This window comes from Ursus maritimus, unplaced genomic scaffold (assembly GCF_017311325.1).
Source record: "Ursus maritimus isolate PB19 unplaced genomic scaffold, ASM1731132v1 scaffold_13, whole genome shotgun sequence".
Classification (NCBI taxonomy): Eukaryota; Metazoa; Chordata; class Mammalia; order Carnivora; family Ursidae; genus Ursus; species Ursus maritimus.
This window is the reverse complement of record NW_024423675.1, coordinates 37,947,767-37,972,681: the sequence shown is the minus strand read 5'-3', so window position 1 is coordinate 37,972,681 and position 24,915 is coordinate 37,947,767. Positions and strand designations below refer to the sequence as shown.

The 24,915-nt window shown below is 39.7% G+C and overlaps 1 protein-coding gene across 2 annotated transcripts in view; it reads left to right on the top strand.

Annotated features, from left to right (window-relative positions):
* Positions 1-24,915, top strand: part of SAMD3 (sterile alpha motif domain containing 3) — a 44,016-nt gene that overhangs the window by 14,594 nt on the left and 4,507 nt on the right. For both annotated transcript variants that reach the window (XM_008691111.2, XM_008691110.2), the window contains exons 5-7: positions 2,833-3,018; positions 3,272-3,356; positions 9,104-9,271. In XM_008691111.2, coding sequence (XP_008689333.2) covers positions 2,833-3,018; positions 3,272-3,356; positions 9,104-9,271 — 439 coding nt within the window. The remainder of the gene's footprint in view (positions 1-2,832; positions 3,019-3,271; positions 3,357-9,103; positions 9,272-24,915) is intronic.

Here is a 24,915-nt window from a genome sequence, read left to right as displayed (position 1 = left end):
ATCTGACCTGTTCTTAATAGAGCCATCTTCCTTACCCGAGGTGAGCCCCCTACTGTCTGCAAAATTAGATGATTTTTCACTCTAATTGAAGTAGTGAGAGCACTGGGTCTTGTATGCAACTAATGAACCACTAAATTCTACCTCTGAAACTAATAATACAGTATATGTTAATTAAATTCAATTTAAATAAAAAATTTAAAAATAATTAAGAAAATAAATATAAGAGAACTACAAAAAGTTAGACACAGTTTCAGAATCAACGAACTTCTTCATGAGAACCTCAGCTCATGATTTCTTTAAACTAGTGCATATTGCAATAATGACTCTGCCATTTAGCAGGTGGGTCAACTTTATTATAAGTTTTTTTATTACAAATATAAACTCTACATACAAACTGAGTATTTCGTTCAGTAGACTTTTGATTCAGGTAGACTGGGATCAATCCTAGCCCTTCACATTGTCTTCAAAGCTCTCCAGTTGATTTTATTGGATACCCAGGATTGAGATCCATTGGCTTGGTGGTCTGTTGTTTCATGGTATTTTGTTGAAGAGCACTGGCACTGAGGTGGGAACCAGAATGTTAGGGTCCTCTCAGTTTAGGGTTGCTTTCTGCTCCCTGCCCTTGCTGTAGGGGGACTTCTATTGGTGTTCTGCTCAACTCCACCTCAATAACGGTAAGGTGAATAATCTTAACCTCACAGTAAAGATTTTTTTTGGATCCAATGCAAATACCATTTTATGGATGGGAAATGACTGTGCCTACAGTCATCTGCTTCCAGATTAGAGTGTATTTTAAATTTCTGATGAGTGCCTTTACTTGTGTCATATTTGTTTGGACTTGTATTAGTTAGCATAACTGTGTTACCCTCACTTCCAGAATACCTTGTTAAATTGCATTAATGTAAAGAAAAAAATTTGATGCTTCTGATTTTGCGTAATGATGCTGTTAAAGGGAAAATGGAATAGATGGGATAGTGAACTTTGATGGAGCTTGGTATGTGTCTAGCTACATTTAGGAGTTTGACAAAAATTATGCTATATAGTCCTTACCCTTATTTTGAGAAGTGACGTATAGGAAAATATATAGAAAAAGAAGGTAAAAGTTGCACGAAGTCCTATCTGATGGCATGGAAATACTCAAGTTACCCATTGATGCAGTACTAAATAAGAGATAGCAACCTCAAAAGCCTAAAGGCATCATACAGCTAATTGAGCCGCTACAAACTTCTGTAGAAAAGGAGATAAAATGTACTGAAGCCAAGTTTAACACCTGCGCAGTTATAGCACCTTTTGAAAACATTGGGAAAGCACAAAACACAGCGAACAAAACTTGCCTTACTTTACACCCTTGGTCTGAGTGGGTACAGGATAGATCACGGGTGAAAGAAACAAGTTAATACGCTAGGAAAGGACATCGGGATTATAGAAGACGAATTGGCATACGGTAGACCCCCAGTAACTATTGGTTGAAAGATGCAGTGAAATGAGAGAAACATGCTGGAAGTAGTTTGGGCTGAAGCACAAATTTCATCTGGGGATTGCCTGTTGCTTCCTTGGATCAAGTATTAAATTATCCATGTGCTTCTTTTAGCCAGGACATATCTTCCACACTGAGATTGGACTGCAAAACGGGGAATAAAAGAGAGAGCTTATCATGAACAGAGAGGAGAGCGCTTTCTCCTCTTTTCCTTTATTCCCCATGTTTCATTTGCCTCATGCACTCTTATAATATATGACCTCAGATTCAAAAGGAAGCCTGGCCTTTCGAAACTCATCAGAATTTTGTTTGGACGATGAAGGAGTCCATGGGAGGGCCAGAAAATAAACCTACTCAGGCTAATTCAGGAAGTCCTTCTGTTCTTTGTCTTCTGCTTGGCTTGCCGCTACTCCTGCACTTCCGTTCCAAGGCAAGCCTGTCGCCGCTGGTAACTTGTTGGGGAATTTTACCATAGATTCTTCTTCTTACCCGCTTGATGATCAGTTACTAACTTTGAGGTTTTCAAGTGGTTCTGATATTTAAATCTATAAATAGCTTTATTGTGGTATCATTTACATAACATAAAATTCATCTATTTAAAATAGCTCAGTCAATTTTGGCAGATTTATACAGGTGCGCAACTACCATCACAGTCCATTTTGGAATGCTTCCAGCCGCCTGAGTAACTCCCTTGCACCCCTTTGCAGTCAGTCCCGGCTCTAATCTCCAGCCCCAGGCAAACACTGATCGGCTTGATTTGCTTTCTGTGGCTATAGTTTTCTGGAGTCTTTTTTAGAGACGCCATCTGAATGTAAGTATCTGATATGTACTTTTAATTTAGAAACTCAGTTTACCTTATTAAAATGGTCAAACACCAACTAAATTAAGTGGATCTTGTATTTCACTATAAACAGTAAGAGAGTAAATCAATTAGAAGAATTTTCTTAATCAGGTGCTGAGACTTTAATTGTATGCCTTATTTGCTTTTCTGAGCTGCAACTTACTCTGTTTTGCTGGCTATCTTGTTCAGTTTTGAGCTATGCATTTCATATTACCTCTTCAAGATGTAGGAATCAATCTTCTTTCCAACGTTAGGATTTATTCCCCAGTCAATTTTATTAAGACAGGTTTTCCAGAGCTACAAATATTTATGTGTGTACAAACGGAAAGAAAACAGATACCTAATGAGCCCTCAAACATTTGTGGACAGATGAATGGATACAAGATGGATTGATGAATTCCATATTTAGCCCTCAGGAAAGTGGTTTATATGATAAGTTCTTAGGATGTAGCGAATTTACAAGTTGCTTCTATTTGAAATAGAATTTCACTCTCTGTGTATTTTTATTTAACAGAAGGAACGTGAAACATGTTCTAGCAAGGAATAAAGCATTGCAATGGACTAAGTCCTATGTTCTACCAGAGTTTCCCTATGATGTGAAATGCATGTTAGCAGAACAGAAGTGTCCCGATCACAGCATGAGGATAAGGATCATTGAGTTTCTCCAGGCTGACATGACTAAGTATCTGGAAGGCTCACTGTGAGTAATAACTGGGCAGACTTGCTGCTTTGGGAGAGGGTCTGTTCTCAGAGTAGAGTAGGACTCATTTGGAACCAATGTGCTTCCGATTTTGGATGACATGTTGGTAATAAGCCCAACATTGCCAATATTTGAATATCTACATTGTTACATAGAAGGATCTGAAGAACAGTGAATATAATTTGGACTCAACTTATAGGAAGGAATGTGGACTGCTTGAAGTGAAAAATGTCCCCCCTGTTGCACTCACCAGGTACCCCAGCACCCAGCAGTACAATGATGTGGTCAATGCCCTACTGCAAGCCCACCCTTTCCTGGACGAGGACGGCTGTGGCTTCGTAAGTGACCACATGGCGCCACGCCATGCATCCCAACCCATCTTAAAATAATAGCATTGTATTGTCCAGTAATTGTATGCCCCATTCCCCTTCCCACGGTCTCTCTCTAGCCATCTACGTCTGTTTCTCTTTCTCTGTCTTCTTGGACTCATTGTCTCTGTCTGGTCTCTTTCTGATTCTGTTCCGTTACCTCTGTCTCATTCTGTCAGTCTCTGTTTTTTTTCTTAGCTTTGGTCTCTCTCTCTACTCCGCTCTCCCTTCCCTCTCGTCTTCCCCCTACCACACCACCCCCCCACCTCTCGGCTCTGCTCTTTTTTGATACCTTCTCTGTCTCTCTGTGTGTTCCTTTGCCTTTTTTTAAAAAATAAGACTTTTTTAAAGAGCAGTTTTAGGTTTATGGCAAGATTGAGAGGAAGGTACAGAGATTTCTCATGTACCCCCTGACCCCACATGCATGGCCTCCCCATTATGAATATCCCCCCACCAGAGTGAGGCATTTGGTACAATGGTGAACCTATATCGACACATCATTATCACCCGAAGTCCATAGTTTACACTAGGAGTCATTCTTGTGGCTGTACGTTCTATGGGTTTGAACAAATGTGTAATGACATGTGTCCATCATTATTGTATCTTACAGAGTATTTTCACTGACCTAAAAATCCCCTGTGCCCCACCTGTTCATCCCTTACCCATCTCCTTCTTTTGTCTTCTTTGTCTCTAGTCATCATCTTTCTGCCTTTCCCTCAAAGCAGTTCGGAAGCCCATGCGCCCTGTTGAGTCTCCAGGAAGGGTCTTTAAGGGGCGTAATACACAGAAGAAGGACGGGGCCACGCCTACGTCAGTGCTGTCATCACTGGAGTGTTGTTTGCCTGCCTTCCTTCTTTTCTTCCTTCCATTTTCTTTCTGTCTTTTCAAGAAATGTCTATCACGTGTGGATAGAATCAGAATTTTCTGAGTGGGAGAGGGCCATATATATTCTTTTTTACCACCCAGACTCAGGAAAGGGATTGTATTCCATGTCTGAAACTAGTAACTATTGAAGCCCAGACCAGAATTTAGGTATTTTTGCTTCTAGTATGACATCGTTCTTAAAATACGCGGCTACCTATAAAAGCACACTGTAAAATAAACCAAATTCCCCCCCCAAAAAACCCCATGCTATACAAAAAACCCTGAAAAACTACAAAATAAACAAACCTAGAGTCCCAACATTGATAATCACACTGATATGCCTGACAAAATTGGTTCTAAAAATGCCTTCGACACGCAAGATATTCTGTCTGCCAACTAATCAGTGTTACTGTGTATAGAGCTAGTTGTGTTTCAAAAAATAATTTAAATATGCAGTTTGAATGAGTTATATATTCACTAAGTTCAAAGCTCTAAAGCTACAATAAGATATAAATGGAAAAGTCTCCCTCCCACCTCTGTCCCCCAGCTACATAATCTTCCTCCCCAGAAGTAACTAATGTTATGAAAGTTTCCTTCTAGAGAATCTTTGCACACATATAAGCAAATACATATTTTTCCAATTACATTTTGACCTTTAGTTTCATGGTTATGAAAGTGAGACAAATAGAAAGTAATGAATAATGCTTCTTTGATCTTGTATGCACTTTACCCACTTCTATCCCCAGTGGCATTAACGAAAGATGGTTAACTGATAAAGAGACCTGAAAAATTGCTTAGCATGTTATGGCCCATGTTTGCACACAGAGAATGGAAGGGGGAAACTCTGCTGCATGGTAGCTATTTACTCAAATTCTCCCTGCAAGTGTGCGTGAAGTTATGTTTTAAATGTTACAGTGGAAGACAGAGAAAATTTCTGAGAATGTTCGTGTGTGTGTGTGTGTGTGTGTGTGAGAGAGAGAGAGAGAGAGAGAGAGCAAGCACAAGCAAGCAAGCTCCTGGTCATGTTTAGGGCTAATTTTATTCTCGACTTCTTATTTTGAAAATTTTCACATGTACACAGAAGTTGAAAGAATGCCAAGTGAACACCCATCTGCCCTTTGCCTACATTCAGGTCTGTCCATCTTGGCAGTACTGAGAGTTTAGGCTGCGTGAGTCTTTGTGGCGGCAGCTGTCCTCTGCATTGTAGGACATTCAGCAGCATCCCTGGCACTCCCTAGGTGTGACTGTCCCCACCCACTCGCCCAAACCATGAGGACAACAGCCGTGTCTCCAAACATTGCCAGGTGCATTCTGGGAAGAGGGCAAAATCTTGATACTTCAGAATCACTGATCTAGACTCACTAGGTATTCATATTTTGTCACATTGATTTTTCCTGGCTCATATTTATTTATTTGTTTGTTTGGGCTGAGCATTTGGAAACAGAAAACAGATTTCCGATGCCTTTCCTAAATACCTCAGCAGGTACCTTGTAAGGGTAGGGATAATCTCCTCTGTAAGCACAATACCATTTTTATACCTAAGAAAATGAGCAATAATTGCATAAAGACATATATCACCCATATTTCCATTTCTCCAATTATTCCAAAAATGTTTTTGAATTGGATATTTTGCTATAAAATCTAATCAAGGATTACTCATTGCATGTGACTATGTATCTTCAATTTCTTTTTACCTCGGAGAGTCTCTTTGCCCTTTTTCCCCCCCATATGTATTTCTTGGACAAGTCTAGTCCAGTGGCCATGTAAGATGGCTCATATTCTGGGTTTGTCTGAATGTTTCCTAAGGATTATATCTGGGTTTACGATGGGGAGCAAAGACCCACTGGTGACGCCATGGACTGCTTCCCGTATCAGATCAGGGGCCCGTAATTTCAGGGCTATTTTGTATTTCAGAGGGGTTGGAGGAGAGCCGCATCCACGTAGCTCTTTCCGCCGCGCTGCCTGCCCCCCCCCCCCCAGGTGGAAAAGCACGCAGAGGGAGGATGATTATTCGGTGACAGGGCTATTTTCTCCTGAGGCCTCTGTGTAAGGAGCTCATGGGGCCAGGCATGTCCCAGATGCTCAGTAAATACTCTCCGATTTGTCTTCTGCGATTTGTCTTTTCTGCGCTCCTGTCAGTCGATAAGGACAGAAGGGCAAGGCTGGGAAAGACACGGGTGATCTACAAACGTCCTAGCAGTTGATGGTGTGACCCTTCCCACCAGACCAGCAGTTTAGAAGGACTTCAGAGGGGAAACATGCATTTGCCTTCATTCATATTTTAGGACTAAGAAAACTGTAAGCCAGCCGTTCCTTCTGTGCTCTCAGCAGTGGCCGAGGGCAAGCCCGCAAGCCTGTGCGAGGTGAGCGCGTCTCTGACTCACACATACCCAGGAGCTTCATCAGAGTCGCTGGCGGCGACCTCAGCCCACAGCAGCCCTCGGCGGGGCCGCGGGGGTTTAGAAACAGCACTCTCGTTTACAAATCACTTCCATGAGTAGCAATCATGTCGGACTCCTGAAACCCCAGGGCAGTGGACAGGATTGGGCTTGTTCCATTTTATAGTGGAAGAAACTGAGACTTAAGAGTTACTTGCTCATTTCTTGGCTAGTACACACTAGGCCTAGACCCTGGGTCCTCCCAACGTAGAGCCTTCTTCTGAAGGGTAGGGAATGACTCCTCTAGAGACTTAAGCCAGGGAAGAAGGAACGGCAGAATCTAAGTCCCGTGAGGAAATAGAGCTTAGAAGAGATGCCCAAAGTCACCCAGTCTTGGGCCTGTTCAAGCACATGGCAGACAAGGAAGTGGAGGGGCTGAGGAACAGCCTCGAGGCTCAGGTTTCGGGAAGTGTTGGGCTACTCCTCACGAAGTGAGGTCCTTACCAAGCAAGGCCAAGACTCAGAGTCTTGCTTCTAGTCTGTGGCTTTGACACCTGGGTCCCTCTACCTCACAGAGGACTGATACCAGGCGTCCAGTATTTTATGGTTTCCCAGACGCACCAGGCACTGTGCTGGGCTTGGTGGGCAAAGCAGACATGAGCCTGGCTTCTCGTGCTTATAGCCTAGTGAAAGGAAAGGGAATAAAGAGGGAAGGAAGGAGAGAGGGAGGGAAGGAAGCAAGTAAGCAAGCAGACGGGGGAGAATAAAGAGGAAGAATGAAAAGAACAGAGTAGAAAAGCACAGAAGCAGAAAAACATCACACAGATGAAGGTAAACTCCAAGTTGTGCTAAGTACAGACGAGGAAAGCTGAGAGCTGATAACCGGGGGACATGAGCTGAGCTGAGATCTGGAGGCAGAGCAAGAGTTAACTAGATGCCAGCAGGGTAGGGGGGGTGAGGAATAGAGCTTTCCAGGCCCAAACCAAAAGCCCAGCAGAGGAAGACAGTGTTGGTTTGCAGAGAAAGCCTGGTGTGTCCCTCAGCTGTTGCTCATGTCTTTGATCTCCCAAACACTCCACATGGCAGACAGATTCTTCCAGAGCCCAGATCTGACCATCTGCTCTCGTCTCGCAACGTGGCCTAGGAAGACTTCCTAGCCTGGCTCTGTAGCTGGATTATCTATAAAGCCTTGAAAAACACAGACATCTGGGCTCTGCTCAGACCAACTGGATCGGAGTCCTGAGGGTCTGGGCCAGCAGCAGCAGCGGCACCTGGTAACCTGTAAGAAATGCTGATGCTCAGCCCTATTCCCGACCTTCCCAACCAGAGACTCTGAAAGACAGGCCCAGCAACCCGTGTTTTAACAGGTGCTCCGGGAATTGTGATTCAGGTTAAAGTTTGAGAACCACTGCTTTAGAGGAAGAATCAAGGACCAAAGTTCCCTATGCGATGCTTAGGTAGCCTGTCCACAGATAGGGGTTTGAAAAGATCTGGTTCTGGACTGCGGTGAAGGCCGTTTATGCAGTAACCGTGACTTTCAGGATTGGGCTGGCTTCTCTGTCTGTCCTGCCTTAGTTTCTGGCCCATTCTTAACCCTTCCCCACCTTAAACTCTGTGTTCCAGCCATGCACAGCTCTTGGCAGCTCTCCAAGTGGCACGGGCTGTCCCTCTGCTCCACGGCACAGTCTGCTTCACCGGCCTGGAACTTCTATCCACCCCACCCCCCACCTGGCATTACCCAGTGCTGTCTCCATTGGCCCCACTCATGTAGTTTTCTGACCCCAACAGCTAAACCTCGGCTTAGGTGCACTTCCTACAGGAAGGCTTCTGTGGTCTCCTAACACAATGTAAGATAATGCTTTCTTCCCCTGTTACTACACTTTTCTTTCTGCATCGAAATGACTCATCCCTCTGCTAGATGGGGTCTGCCTGTGCCGCCTCTCCCTCCCAGGGCAGGACCCTGGTCTTTGTGTTTGAAACGGTAGGTGCTCCACAAATATTTGGGGAATGAATGCCAATGGTATTCACCAAAGTGAATTTCAAGGGATGACAGAAAAACATTTTTTAAGAAAATGCATCAATCCATGTATGCATAAGACTGTATCAATTCTTCCCTAGAAGCCAGTGGAAAGGTGGAATGTGTTGTGGAGACGGCAAAGTAGGTAGAAAACATCCAATATGGGGAATTAGAAAATCCAGATTGAAGAGCCAGTATATTCACTCAATAACGAGGTGACATTGGGGAAGTATTTTTATTTTTCTGACTCTGTTTCCTTAGTTATGATTTAGGGATTATAATTTTTATAGCAGTATCACAAGACCATCGTGAAGGTAAGTGGAAGGATAGTTTTATTATTTCTATTACTGTGATGTGAAAATAACTTCAAGCCCAAGAGTGATGAGGATTTTATTGTTTATGTGGGATTATTCCAGTCTCCTTGAAGATTAACTGTCCTCTTCTGTTAATTTATGCAGTTTTTATGGAAACGAGCTCTCAAAGATCGCTTTAAATATGTTCGGAGACCCATAGAAGATGACGAACAAGTGATGAGAAATAAGTGTAAATTTGGACACCGCAGAGGCCAGACAAAGAAATCTCTTGCCGACATAAGCTTTGACGAGGTTAAAATTGTCCAGATAAAAGTAAGATTGGATATCGAAATGTTCTGATAATTTGTTGATTGATTGATCGATTAAAGGACAGTAAGTAATAGCATCTAAACTCACTAAAATAGAATCACATATTTTTTTGAAAATTGGAGGTAGGGAAATCTGGTTTGCATGGCTAATAATATGAATGGCAATACTTCCACAAGAGGGCTTCCAAAAACAGTGTGTGTTATTCCTCATCTCATGTTTACTCTTTCGCAACTTTTGAAAAACCTGGAAACACTCTTATGTTCTGGGTCTTTGAAAAATTTCTCTTCCACTCATCATAAAATATATCTTACATTCTTTCTGTTCTTACTGCTACAGTTTTTAGTACTTACACTGTGGGGTAGCCTCTATCCTCAACGTTTCAGGGAAGCATGTAACCCACAGGCATGGACACAAACCCATCCTGCCCTTCCATTGCCCAGAAGGCATCCCGTACCAACCCACAGGTGGCTGTAAGGACTTCCAGGCCTAAAGGCCAGGCAGCGCCTAGAGATTGGCCCCTCAGCAGCGGGTTTGCTGTAAGTAATGTGCATGCAGGTCCCAGTCATTGAGATCCTATAGATATCCTTTAACCACCTCAGAGCCCCCAGATATGTCAAAGCCAAAAATATCCCCTGCTAATAAAGTACACGAACTCCTTAGGAAGGATGTCCAAACTACCAAGTATGAAAGAAGTCAAATCCCATAACTGCCAATTCTGTTTCCACACCAATCCAACATGCATATGTAATCCTAACTCTTCACCACAAACATATTTATGTTAGTGAATGTACTTGGTGTGAATATTCCATTTTTTTTAAGCTGGTGTATTTATCTGATAGTAACAGAAGAACCTAGTTGGTCGTCTCAATTTTCTTAGTACTACCTATAAACTCCAGGGGATGGGAAATTTTTAAACATATTTTGCAAATCATTCATCCCCACATCATAAAAAAAAAAAACAGTAAAAAAAATGAAGGTGTATATTTTAAATATCTTATTATAATTTTCAATGAGATTTTCAAGTCATAGGCCAGTTAAGAGAATATAATTTTATGCTTGCTCTTCGACGAGACAAGAGATGAAAGGTAACAATTTAGTGGTGTAACTTTTTAGAAATTTTGCAATATTCCAGTTATAAACTAAAATCATGATAAGATAGAACTAGATTTATTTTAATTATCTTTTATAGTCTTAAAAAGTCACTTTGTAAGGGAACATAATTATGTCATACATAAATTGGCTTTTCAAAATTTTGATTTTCCATATACTAAAAATGGGGTTCCTTTATAAATAAAGTTTTGTAAATTCAGTTTTCCTTCTTTTTCTATGATTCATGGCTCACCAAAATTCATTGGAATGAATGAATGTAAAAAAAAAAAAAAAAAAAGATTAGTAATTGTCCCTAGCACTAGAACTCAAAGGTATGTTCGCAGGGTCGGCGATCACACAGGCTAAATGGCAGTTCCTCCTTTTTGTTGACACATCATCACTGAACCAACTTGTACACTTCTTTTCCAGTTCCTTCCCAATACCACCTCAGTTCTTCATGTAATGGCACCCTTCATGACTCTTCCCTTCCACTCTCCTCCCCTAGACCCCCAGACAAGCCTGAATACTCAGATGAATCCTGCTAGGATCCGTGCAGAGGCTTTTGCTATAAAAACACATTCCTCTTCTCCCCCCCCCCCCAAAAAACACAGAGAATGTACCAGAGTCCGAGATGAGTTAAGTTGCAATAGAATTTATTTTTGACTTTCTTGCCAGCTGGGGCAAAAAGAGATTATAGAGTGACCACTGTTCACATCTGAAGAGACAGTGTTTTTTCTGGCAAACAAATCTAATCAGTGAAGATTTGGTTTTCTCCTCCTTACAAATGGAGCCACAGATTGCTGATTCTTTCAAAGGCTGTAACATCTCTGTATGTGGCCTAGTATTCTCTAGAGCCAAAAGCTTCAAAGAATGGGGAAAAATTTACACTAGCATATTACAGAAACAATGTGTTTCTGTATTTTGTACCCTGCATGGCGACAAGGCAAATGGTAAAACCCTAAGAAGAATGGAAAGACAAATCCATTGAATATACTCCTTCTCTCATGGAATTTGATACTTCAAATCAATTGCCTAAATTAGTTCCCATCTCCATTTTGAACTTTTGATAGCTCCTTTTCAATATCTTGAAGATTTCTAAAAATTAAAGACACTTTGGATTAACACACATCTTTGAAACTTTCTTGACTGGGCACAACATTTCCATCATGCAGAAAACAGTTATTTCATGTGCAGCAGAGGTGGAAAATGCTGATGGAGGCTAGAAGTCAGGAGTCAGGCCATTTCCTCAAAGGCAAGGAAGTGGGTTTGGATGAACTAGATAGAGGAGGATTTTGGAAAGGAGTAAGAGAGGGGAAGAGATTTTCGTTTGTTTGGTTTCATTTCTGTTGCTTCTCTTTGATGGATGGGAAGAATTTATCCAAGAACTGAAGGCAGATGTCTCCGTGAAGGAAAGTATTTCTCTTAGCTCTGTCCCATGGGCTTCTGCAGATAACTGAGGCAGCGGCAGAATTTGTGTGGGTCTGAGCATCGGCCACAGAACTTTTGTCCTTAACTTTCCTCCTATCCCAATCTCCGGGCCAGTGTATCGCTGTTTAACCCACACCAGGAAACCCAAAGCACCCACAACGTCAAAGCATCCACCCATGAGTCTTAAATCTACCCAGGTTCTTCATATTCTGTCCCTAAAAAGGCTTATCAACATGTTATATGGATGGCTATACTGGTCAGAATCCCAGACTGTGTTTTTCCAGACCAAGCCTCCAAAATGCTGGGCATTTTGCAATGTTTAAAAATCTTTTTCCAACCTCATGACCTCATGTCACCGCTGCTTGCACGGTCAAGCACCCCAACACAGCGGCTGGGCTATAGCTCGTATGCATCTGACTTTCAGTTTTCGGTCTAAGCAGTGTGCAGCCCTGTGAATTGATAAATCTGTTTCCTTTGCTTCATTGTCTTTGACTGTACTTTGTCTTATGTTTAGAAACAGAGGTATAATTAGATTCTCAAAACAGTAGACTTAAATGAGTAATGTCGTAAGTTGCCGACATTATCCTGTTTAAATGAAGATACTGGTTTTAAAAGCTTACAGGAATTGTATAGAACTGCATAGCAGTGTAGTGGAATTTTACTTTGTAGTATTTTTTTGTGAAAAATCTCAGGTGTTAATCGAAGTTTGAGTGAGTTCCATTCCTTAATTCATGGCCTATTATGGTCATTGCCCTGTGTGAGACCTGTTCTGTTCCTTTTTGTTCTCATCCCTATCTGCTCGTTCCTCACCTCTGCCCTTGAGCCACCATTCCAATGTGTTCTATAGGTATCTTTTAAACTGTAAATGTTCTAAAATGTGTACTCTCATTTGGGGCATGTAAAATGGTATTCTGTACTTCATTCCTGTCTCACTTTTTTCACTAACACTCCTTAAGACTCATTCATATTAGTGTATTTCTAGTCCATGATTGCAGTGAATTATAAAGTACTCCTTGCCCCAAGCCCTGTTCCTCCCCACTAGGAATTGCGTCGTGGAGAACACCGTCATCCACGTCCGCTTCGGGACCTACCTATGGTGACTTCTTTGGGTTGTATACCCAGAGATGGAGCTGACTGGGCGGAGGGTGTGCATTTACTTAAATTTGGCGAGTTATTCTCCAGATGACTTTGTTTGTCTCATTCCCACAGTTGTGCATCTTCCCGTATTCCTGCCAACCCTTGGCATTCCCCAGCCTTCTAAATTTTGCCAAGTCTATTAGGTAGCAAGCGTAATGTCATTCTTGTCGTGATTTGCATTTCCCGGGATAACTAATGAGTCTGAGCATCTCTTCACATGTTCGTTAGCCTTTTGAGTTTCTTCTTTTAGAAAACTACCTCTTTAGGTCCATTGCCCATTTTTAATGAGTTGGCATCTTTTTTGTGTTAATTTGTAGGAAGCACTCTTTCCCATGCCCTAAGTCACAAAGATATTCTCCTACTCTTTGTCCAATAAATATATTGTTTTCACTTTCATGTTTACACCTTTAAGTCATCTGGAGTCCGTCTTTTATATGCTATTAAGTAGGGATCTCCACAGAGGGAGCCACTATCTCAACATCAATTACTCAACAATCCATCCTTTTCTCATTGGTTTATGGTGACACTTTTATTGTATATTAAGTTCCCAAATAGACGTGGGTGTGTTCTTGGCACTATCTCTTTATTCCATTAGTCTATCATTCTGTTTTTATGCCATTTTCATGTTACATTTCATGCCTTAGTGTTTATTGCTTAGTATCGTATTAGTGCTTAGCGTACAGACATTTTTTTGTTGCCCGTGGAAGATGTGCAGGGTCAGGAAAGTTCCTCAGTAAAGCAGTTTCTGGGGAGATTCATCCTCATTTTTCAGAATAAGGGGAAGGACAGGAGATCCTTCTCTCAGGAATCAGCCCCTGGGGCTCACAGGAGTACTGGAGCTGAGGCTAGGGATGCCACATTCAAGTGGGAGGGTTGGACCAAAAGAAGGTTCTGGGCATCTGTTAGCACAAGGAGCATCAGGATAAGCTATGTCTTACTCATGTGGAAAGCCTTCTGTGACATGATGGGGATATCCTGCTGGAGGAATCCTGCCCCTGTCTTCCTGGGGTGGAGGTGGTGGTGGCATCTGGTCTACATGAGGCTCTGGCCTGGATCCTTACACGGTCACAGCCTGATGCTCATCCTTGTTTGGAAATGTCTTCACCAGAGGATTCCTAGGTGGGCCTCTCAAGCCTCTGCCAGATGCCCCATTCCAAACATCAGGACGTAAATACACTTCTGAAACGCTTAAATTCTTCTTTATCATTTTTTGACTAATGCATGTATTTTCTTTTCTTAAGTTATTGAGATTTCTTTTAGCCAGCAGAGCCCTGAACCTATTACCATAAACTTTTTGCTCATGGGATATAAGCCACTTTGATAATAGCCACTGCTGCTTTCAAAATTTTCTGAAAAATATTTGGCTTGACTTTTTCAGGTGTCCAGTTCTTTACATTCATGGCTGATCTTTTCATTTACCTTGAAAAGATTCTCCTCTGTCTTTATGAGGTAGATTAATTCTAACTTGGATAGTTGGTGAAAATTTATTCTGTTTTCTTGAGACAGTATAGAAAGGACTCTGAAGTTTCTACAGGAGCTTTTGCTTCTTTCTAATTTTTTCCCCCTAATTGCAGTGAGGTTCTCTCAGTTGAGAGGCTTTTAATATGATCTTTAAGTGCATAGATTATTTTATTTTTGTCAGTTAATTTAACTTACATTTAGTTTCTTTTTTAAGAGTTTTCAATAAATGACTTAATTCTATAAATCAGTTTCTTCAAAACTGCCTTTGATATCATGTTCTCAGAGGTCATTTCATTGTTATATACAGTTCTGAGTCCCTACAGTCTATATTATCTTCTCCAGGAATAGCAGGGGTTCTAGTCTTCCTGATAGTTCCTTATTTATCATCTGCTAGGTGGTTCTGTTCATTATTGAAAGTGGGGTATTCAAGTCTCTAATTATTATTATTATTAAAGATTTTATTTATTTATTTGACAGAGAGAGAGAGAGAGAGCTAGCGAGAGAGGGAACACAAGCAGGGGGAGTGGGAGAGGAAGAAGCAGACTCCCAGCAGAGGAGTCTGATGCGGGGCTCAATCTCAGGACCCTGGGATCACGCCCTGAGCCGAAGGCAGTCACTTAACGACTGAGCCACCCAGGCGCCCCCAATTATTATTATTATTGAATTGTCTCTTTCTCCCTTTAATTCTCTCAGTTTTTTGCCAAATGAACTTTGGGACTCTTATTAGGTGTATATATGTTTATATTGTTATATCTACCTGATGGACTGGCTTTCTTCCCATTATAAAATATTTTCCTTTGTCTCTAGGAGCAATTTTTGTTTTAAAGTTTATTTAGTCTGATATTAGCATGGCCATTCTATCTCTCTTTTGGTTTCTGTTTGCATGTTATATCTTTGCCCATCCTTTTACCTTGAAACAATTTGGGTCTGAATCTGAAGTGTGTCTCCAGGAGACAGCATATAGTTGGATACTTTTTACAATCTTCTGCCAATATTAATTACTTATAAGAGAATTTATGTCTCCTATTTTGCTATTTGTTTTTTATTCATCTTTTGTTTTTGTGAGTGTATTCTTTAATTACTGCCGTCTTTTGTGTTAAGTAGATATTTTCTAGTGTACTCATTCAATTTCCCTTATTGTTTCTTTTAGTATATATACATTTTTAGTTATTTCCTTAGCAGTTGCCCTGAGAATTAGAACTAACTTCTTAATTTTTAATAATCTAGTTTGGATTAATATCAATTTAATTACAATAGCATACAAAATCTTTGTCCCTATATAACTATCCCTCTCCCCTTTCATGCTATTACTGTCACATAAATCACATTTTATACACTGTATGTCCATCAACACAGATTTATAATTATTGTTTCATGCAAACATCTTTAAACTAAGATGGAAGAAAAGAGTTACAAACAGAAAATACATTTATATTGTCTTTTAGATTTACCTATGTAATAACCTTTATCAGGGTTCTATTTTTTCATGTGGATTTGAGTCACAATCTAATGTCCTTTTATTTATCAGCTAGTGACCAATTGTCTCAGTTTTAATTTATTTGGGAATCTCATAAATTTCTCCTTCATATTTGAAAGGTGTTTTGCTGCATATAGAATTCATTTTGTTTGTTGTTCTCTGGTTTGAGAATTGGGTGTTCTGAGATCTCAGTTCAATGGTTTTGGGGGCAGCTAACAGACAGCCCTGTCTCAAATTGGTCTAAATGATAAGGAGAGCTTTGCTGTCACATTACAAGAAACTCAGAGGTAGAGGCCTACGGACATTCTAGCTCCGCACCAATTTAACCATCTTGTCTCCTCCAATCAGTAGGATAGTTACTTCTCCACCACCTTGAAGTTAGAGGTGCCCAGAGACTGACTTTAACCACAAAATGTGAGAAGTGACATGGGCATTGGTGATCCCGCGTGCAATGCGCCATCGTCCCCCTTTCTTTATCAGTGATGCCTAACAACATTCCAGGGGGTAGTGCCAGGTCCCTGGTTGAGGAGGGCGAGGAGCTGGGCCCCAAGATGGACATGTCCCATGAGCAACAAATAAACCTTTGTTGCTGTAAGGCTTGGGGGTTGTCAGGTAGAGCGGCATACTTTTGCCTGTCCCGAGGACAATCTGTCAGGCTCGGATCCGCGTCTCAGTTATTCTCCTTGTGTTGGCTTCATGCAGTGACAGAGGCATTTTGGAGGCTCTAAGTGCTCCTGCCATCCTTATCCCGGGGATTTCACAGTCTGTCTCTTTGTTCTCTATCTGGACTGGGGAGATCTATGAAACATTATTTCCATACGTGATAATAAAAATGCTTACAACCTAGGAAAAATTTATTTTGCTTTATGTAAAAAATACCTCGTTTTCATTTTTTCAGCTAATCCATTTGGAGATTCTTTCTAATTCTCCAGTACAGAGCAGATCATCTCCATTGTGACCTTAGTTAAGGACATTTCTCAGAGTCTGAAACATGGATGAAACAACAGTAATATCTTGCTCCATCTGATGTGAAATATCCCATCAAACATGGTGTGGCAGTTTCTCTCAAGAGATTAACTTGGGCTTTTTAAACAACAGCAACCACCAAAAACCCCACATGATGTCCAGGACAATGACGCCGGGATTTAAATAACTTTTGCAGGCTCTTCTTGTATCCTCAAATCCTCCAAACATTTGCTAAGTAAATAAATAAATCAACAAACTGCCAGGTGTTAAACTACTAACACAACACTTATGATTTGTTTCTATCTGAAAACGTTTTCTTTTCCTCCTTCTTGGGTATATCTGTACCTCATAACTTCGAAAGTCATGAAGTCGTTGTGTGCTAGCTTTCCTTGGCTTAGAAATGAAATGGAATCAAAATTATGCAAAAACTGCTGAGAGGGCCAAATGCTAAGTATATCTCGTAGGTTCCTTTGGATTTCTTGTATGGCATTTACTGTTTGCTTCTTACTGCACCTGACACATCCTGATTGATTGAATAAATACTAATCATTTTTATAGGCTTCTGCACAGATGTTTCTCTCATGGTGCAAAACTGAGCAGAACAGCAAAAGTGGAAGAGAAATGTTGACAGTTAATTGCATTCGGGATATAATGCAATTACTGCGGTCAGCAGGTGGCAACTGCTCTAGCGCTGTGAGGTTTCCAAGTCAGCTGTGCACTTGGAAGCGCGGGGCCAAGTGGCAGCCGGTTCCCCGATGATTGACTGAGCCCCCCGACTGAATGCTAAGCAAAGAGACTTTTCAGGTTCCATAGAGAAACATCATTTCCACAGTCAATGTGATAACAATGGAATTGAAAACAGGGATGCCTGGAATTTGGTATGAAGAAAATCCTAGCACCTAACACAGTACTGTCCCCCAGAAATAGAATACAGATCACATGTGTAATTTAAAATTCTCTAGTAGCCACATTGAAAAAAAAAAAAGTAAAAAGCAGGTGGAATTATTATATTAGTATATTTTATGTAACCCAATATATCCACAAATTTATCATTTCGACATGCAGTCATTATGAAAAATTGTTAATGAGATGTTTTACCTTTTTTTTTTTTTTTGTATACTACATCTTTGAAATTCCGTGCTTCAAAGCCTACAACTTGGCTTGGACTAGCCACATTTCGAGAGATTGGTAACCTCCCATGGCCACCAGACTGGATGACTCAGAGAAACACACCCTTAGAGGAATTAGGTAAAATGACACTCTCTAGGGAGTACCATAGTAGGCAGGGAGCACGACCCGTTATCTGCTGATGATGTTCAGAGCGACAGTCCCTCAATCTTACATACAGGACCTTTCCATCGTGCCTTTGAAGTAGATTTTTAAGATACACGTATACGAATTATTAAATTTACATAAGATACTTTCTTTGTAAACTTATTCAGATTGCAGGGTGAAGGGCAAAATTGTGTTTAATAAAAGTCAAGGTGAGTTTTTATTCATCTCCGTGCGGAAAAAAGTTATAACTATATTTTGAACCATGCTGTGTCTTACGACTTCAAGAGCCGTCTCAATTTTCTGTTCTAATCTATTAGAAATAGTGTCCTCCTTATTTCCATTCCAGCCATCGGCTTAGATAACTGTGCTCTCTGCTATTCTATCCAACTCGCCCGGAGCTGTAGGTCACGGTGGTGTTGGAGAGGAGGGCCCACTCTGTGGCCAGCACTCGTGTGGTCAGGGAGGTGTGGCATAAGCTCATTATCCAGTTCGGATCCAACTCAAGTTCATGTTCTGGTTAATTTATTCTGATTCCTTTGAAGTCCCAAATGCCACAGATGACTCCTACACTTCCCTTCATTGTGTCTACTCGTTGGTGTTCCTTGGCTAGCTTTGATGTGTTCCCTGCTTCATGCGGGCTTCTTTCCATTACTTCTTGAGCACGTGCCCCCTTCCCCACCCCCACCCTCTTTGCCTACTGAGACAGACACCTAGCAGCCAACTCTGTCGCTGTTGCCACTCCGTAAGATTCAGACTTCTCTCATCCACTGGTTCCCTCTCGTCAGTGTGGACTGCTAAGGGAACCAGCCTGTCGGAACAGGGCCATCCATCTTTTTAGAGAAGTCGGGGGCTACCCTAAGACAGGAACCCCTGCACCGGGCCATCTCCGTGCTTGGAAAAGTCACTTCCCTTTTGACAGCCTCAAACTGCTCATCAGTAAAGTGAGACGCACAGGCCAGACAATGTCTAAGTTCCTTCTGGCTCTAAGGACACATGAATCATTGAAAGGTGAGAATTTTAAATTCTAAAGCAGCCCGCTATTCCTTTGAATACGGTACTTCAATCTAAGCTACGACCTTCCGATTGTTAGTCCAATCAGGTAGAGGCTTTCCAGAAACTCTACTTTCTGTGACATTTCATGAATTGGGTGCGGGTGTTAGGGGAAGCCTTTCATTATGTGTATACTTGTCTATAAATGTCAATATCACCAATTATAGAACGTCCACTACAGTACAATAAAATGAAAGCTGTTTATAATTACAAATTTTCCGTTCCCTTTTTAAAAATTAAGATTCTTTTTATTGAAAAACTTCTCATTATATACGTTTGAGACTTATAAAAGAATGCACTCAGCATATGTATAATTTATGGGACAAAATAAATACCATGAACCCAGCCTTCAGCTTTAAAATCCTAACACCACCCATACCTTCGTGTCTGCCCGTCTTTCCTCTCCCATCACCTCCTTTCCTAACCCCACTGCGCTGTACTCTGAATTTTACGTTTCTCCTTCGCCTGTTCTTGAGACATATGTATTTGCCACAGATGCAGGGTATCTTACATTATTTAGCTTTGCTTGTTTTTGCAGCTTACGCAATGATACACCGTATGACTTTTTTCTCACTCAATATATTATCTCTGGGATTCATCCAGGCTCAGTTTAGTTGTGTAGTTCATTCATTTTTATACTGGCTTAAAAATCTACTGTGACAGCAAAACACAGTTTATTTGGATGTTGTTTTATTGACAGACATTTGCCTGGTTTCCAGTTTTTGCTTCTATGAGCTATGCTGCTGTGATCGTTCTTCTTGTCTATCTTGGTGTTATGAGCAAGCTCTTTCCAAGGATACACAAATAGGAGTGGAATTGCTGGCACCTTGGGTAGGCAAATACTCAACTGTATAAGACGATGCCAATTCTCCTAGGTGGTTATAGACATTTAATCACTGAACGGCTCCTGTTAATGGACTTCTTCCCACCACACCCATGTAAGATACCATTTAGATCAGAGAGCAAGGTAACTCCCTCCTGCCCCAAGTAAGATACCAAAGGATTGGGAGTAAAATGCTACTTGTCCTTATTTTCATTTTAATCATTTATGAGGTTTATCATCTTTCATATTTATAAAATATTCAAGTTTCCCTCTCTGTAAAATGCCATCATGTCTTTTACCTATTTTTCTGAGGCTGCCCTTTTTCTTATTTATTTATAAGAACTCTTTATATGTTCTGTATTCTACTCCACCAGTTGTATCATTGTAAATATTTTCTCCTAGTTGGTGCCTTGCCTTTTGAATTTCCTTATGAACTCTTTTGACCAAAATTTGTAATTTCAATGTAGTTAGATGCATTAATCATTTCTGTTACGATTAGTACTTTTAGAAACTCCTTTCCTACCTTAAAATGAGAAGAATTATTTTTATATATTTTTAAAAATTTAAAGTTCTGCCTTAATGTTTAAGTTCTTAAGCCATGTGTAATTTACTTTCGTTTAAGGTGTGTGGTATAGATCTGTTTTCTTCTTTTTTTCCCATATGGATAGAGAGTTTTCTGTACCTTTTATAAAATAGTCCTCTTTTCCAGGCATTTGTGGTGTCATCTCTGTTCTTTCCAGAGATCTGTCTCTAGAAGCTCTACAGTGTTGTCTTAGTAATGTTATCTATCCCTGCATGAATATCAACTTTCCTTATTTATATAGTTGTAAAATGTCTTGATAGTTTCCAGTTTCCATCACTACCTAAGACTGCCTTGATTATTATTCTTGGGCTTTTTAATCTTTCATGTGAATTTCAGAATCAGCTTGTTGAGTTCTTAAAACATTAATTTTTAGTTTGATAGATTTTAGATTTTTTGTTCTTAAAACATTAATTTTTGGTTTGATAGATTTTAGATTTTTATAAAAAATATTATTGAATGTATATCTCCATTTGGAGAAAGGTGACTTCCTTATGATACTGAGTTTTTCTAATAGTGAACATGGTAGATCTATTTATTTGTCTCATTAGTATTTTCTAATAATTTTATAATTTTCTCCATAAAGGTCTTGCACATCTTTTATTAGTTGTATTCCCAGGTGCTTTATACTTTTTGTTGCAACTGTAAAACATTACATATTCTGTTTGTTAGCAAATTTGTCTATTTATCTTACATCCAGTAGCTTTGTAAAACTCTCTCCCCAACTCTAATAAATTATATGTATGTCATTTTGAGTTTTCTCTTAAATAATCAAATCACATCATCTATGAATGATGACAATTTGTTTCTATCTTTCCAATTTTTATGCCTTTTGTTTCTTATTCTTATCTTAACTACCCTGGCTGGGATCTCTAGTAAAAGGCTGAATAAGAGTATAGCAGAGCATCATTGTCTTGTTTCTGATTTTAAGGAAAATTCTTTTAAAATTTCACCATTAAAAATGTTAGCTCTAAGTTTTTAGTAGATAACTTCATAAGTTTCAAAAATTTCTCTTTTTATTTTGATGAAAGTTTTTTTCTTTAATTTTAAAGGGATGTTGAATTTTATACAATTTTTCCTGCATTATTTCAAATGTTATTTAAAAAATTTAATTGGTTAATGCAGTATATGATACTTACACATATTTAGATAATCAAGGTGAATTATAGAACTGTTACTATGTCAAAGTTCTCAAAACCTATTTCTTTTTGGTCTAAATCTTTCTATCACAGCAGCCCTAAAATTCAGATTTCAGGGGTGCCTGGATGGCTCAGTCCGTTGAGTGTCTCTTACTTTTGGCTCAGGTCATGATCTTGGGGTTGTGGGATTGAGCCCTGCATTGGGCTCCATGCTCAGGGGGAGACTGTTTCTCTCCCTTTCTCTCTCTGCCTCTCCCTCTGCCCATTCCTTCTGCTCGTGCTCTCTGTCTCAAATAAAAAATCTTATAAAAAAATTTCAGATTTCAGTATGAAAAGTGTGTGAAATATAATGGGTAAGTCAACCATACTTCCCTTTAGTTTACTATAGTTCCTTTAGTAATGTCAGACCATTGTTGTACTTCTGGGTTAAGCTTAAGTTAGCTGTTCCTTGTTCTCAATATTTATAATTTTGTTCATGAATGAGACTGACTTGTAATTTTCCTCTTACAGTGTTCTTTCAGGTTTGGGGAGTCATAGAATGGGTTGGAATCCTTCATAGGATTCCTTTTTTTTTTTTCCCTCCCCTGACTTCCTGATATAATTTGCATAAATTTGGAACACTGTGTTTTTGAAACTTTAGTAGAATTTGTCTATAAAACTTCCAGGTCTTGGCATATTCCTTGTGGGAAAACTTATTTTCTAATTAAATTTATGTATGGTTATCGGAATTTCTTTTTAGTCTGTTTGATAAGTTATCCTTTTCTAGAGATTTGTTCACTTAGTCTGTCTTGCTAGTCATCCTATGTTCATAGAAAGTCGGTCTACCTGAAGCTCTCTTATGTTCTTGAAAAGCCCTTATGTAGGAACATTTTAGGCCTATTATTTTTTTCATTTTTTATAAGTGACATCTGCTCACATTCTGATCAGCTAAACAGTTTGCAAACTTGTTAATTCAGGTGCAGTTCAGCTGAGTGTCCCTTTAACAAATTTCTTTCTTTCTTTCTTTCTTTCTTTCTTTCTTTCTTTCTTTCTTTCTGGCAAGAGGCAGTTGTTTATTCGTTATTTTAAAAATATTTTATTTATTTTTAAAAATATTTTATTTATTTATTTGAGAAAGAGAAAGTGAACATGAGTGGGGTGGGGATAGAGGGAGAAGCAGACTCCCCACTGAGCACGGAGACAGACATGGGGCTCAATCACAGGACTCCAGGATCATGACCTCAGCTGAAGGCAGGCACCCAACTGACTGAGCCACCCAGATGGTAGTTCAATTTTTAACTTTTTGAGGCACCTCCATACTGTTTTCCAGAGTGGCTGCACCAGTTTGCATTCCCACCAACAGTTAAGAGGGTTCCCCTTTCTCCAAATCCTCGCCAACACCTATTTTTTTCTTGTGTTGTTAATTTTAGCCATCCTGACAGGTGTGAGGTAGCATCTCATCATGGTTTTGATTTGTATTTCCTTGTGATGAGTGATGTTGAGCATCTTTTCATGTGTCTGTTAGCCGTCTGGATGTCTTCTTTGAAAAAGTGTCTATTCATGTCTTCTGCCCATTTCTTATCTGGGTTGTTTTTTGCGTGTTGAGTTTGGTAAGTTCTTTATAGATTTTGGAAACTAATCCTTTATCAGATATGTCATTTGCAAATATCTTCTCCCATTGGTGAGCTGCTTTTAGTTTTGTTGATTGTTTCCTTCACTGTGCAGAAACTTTTTATCTTGATGAAGTCTCAATAGTTCATTTTTGTTTGTGTTTTCCTTGACTCTGGTGATGTGTCTAGTAAGAAGTTGCTATGGCGGAGGTCAAAGTGGTTGCTGCCTATGTTATTCTCTTGGATTTTGATAGTTTCCTGTTTCACATTTAGATCTTTCATTCATTTTGAATTTATTTTTGTGTGTGTTGTAAGAAAGTGGTCCAGTTTCATTCTTCTACGTGTTGCTGTCCAGTTTTCCCAACACCACTTGTTGAAGGACTTTTTTTCCATTGGATATTCTTTCCCACTTTGTCAAAGATTAGTAGACCATATAGTTGTGGGTCCATTTCTGGGTTTTCTATTCTGTTCCATTTATCTATTTGTTTTTGTGCCAGTACCATACTGCCTTGATGACTACAGCTTTGTAATATAGCTTTAAGTCCAGAATCATGATGCCTCCAGCTTTGCTTTTCTTTTTCAGGATTGCTTTAGCTATTCAGGGTCTTACAAATTTTAGGATTGTTTGTTCTAGTTCTGTGAAAACTGCTGGTGGTATTTTGATAAGGATTGCATTAAATGTGTATATTGCTCTGGGTCATAGAGACATTTTAACAGTGTTTGTTCTTCCCATCTATGAGCTTGGGCTGTTTTTCCATTTCTTTGTGTTCTCTTCAATCTCCTTCATAAGTGTTCTAGGGTTTCAGAGTACAGATCTTTTACCTCTTTGATTAGGTTCATTCCTGGGTATCTTACTTTTCTTGGTACAATTGCAAAAGGGGTCGATTGCCTGATTTCTTTTTCTGCTACTTCATTATTGGTATATGGAAATGCAACAGATTTCCGTACATTGATTTTATATCCTGTGACTTTGCTGAATTCATATATTAGTTCTAGCAATTTTTTGGTGGAGTCTTTCAGATTTTCTGCATAGAGTATCATGTCATCTGAAAACAGTGAAAGTTTGACTTCTTCTTTGCTGATTCGGATGTCTTTTATTTCTTTTTGTTGTCTGACTGCCCCTCAACAAATTTTTCTAGAAATACTTTCTTTTTGGCTCCTTAGTCTGATCGTCTTGGATTTTTAATAAGGGTATGTGAGGTATTTCCTAGCCATCCACCCCACCCAATGTACTTAAATTTATAGTAAATATAATTGACAGTTGGACGATTTATGTCACAAAATATCCACTGTTATTATTTTGAATTTGGATTTTATGGCATGGTAGTGCACTACAAAAAAGCATTTAAAAAGGAAAAATACAAACAGCAGCAATAACAAAACCTTAATTTAGAACCTCTTTATCTTTTAATATTTAAATGAGTAGAAATAAAAAACATTCCTGTTTAGCATGAACCTTCTAGATAATCTAGGTTTCCACTAGAAGGGTATGTAGAAAATGAAGTAACTCTTGTATCTGTCAAGAGAACAGATTGTAAGTAATGATAGTAAGTAATGAACTATCTGATTTGTTAAGACTGTCCATTTGTTAACCACAGCCCAGGCCAAGTGTAATCACACTTGGTAACACTCA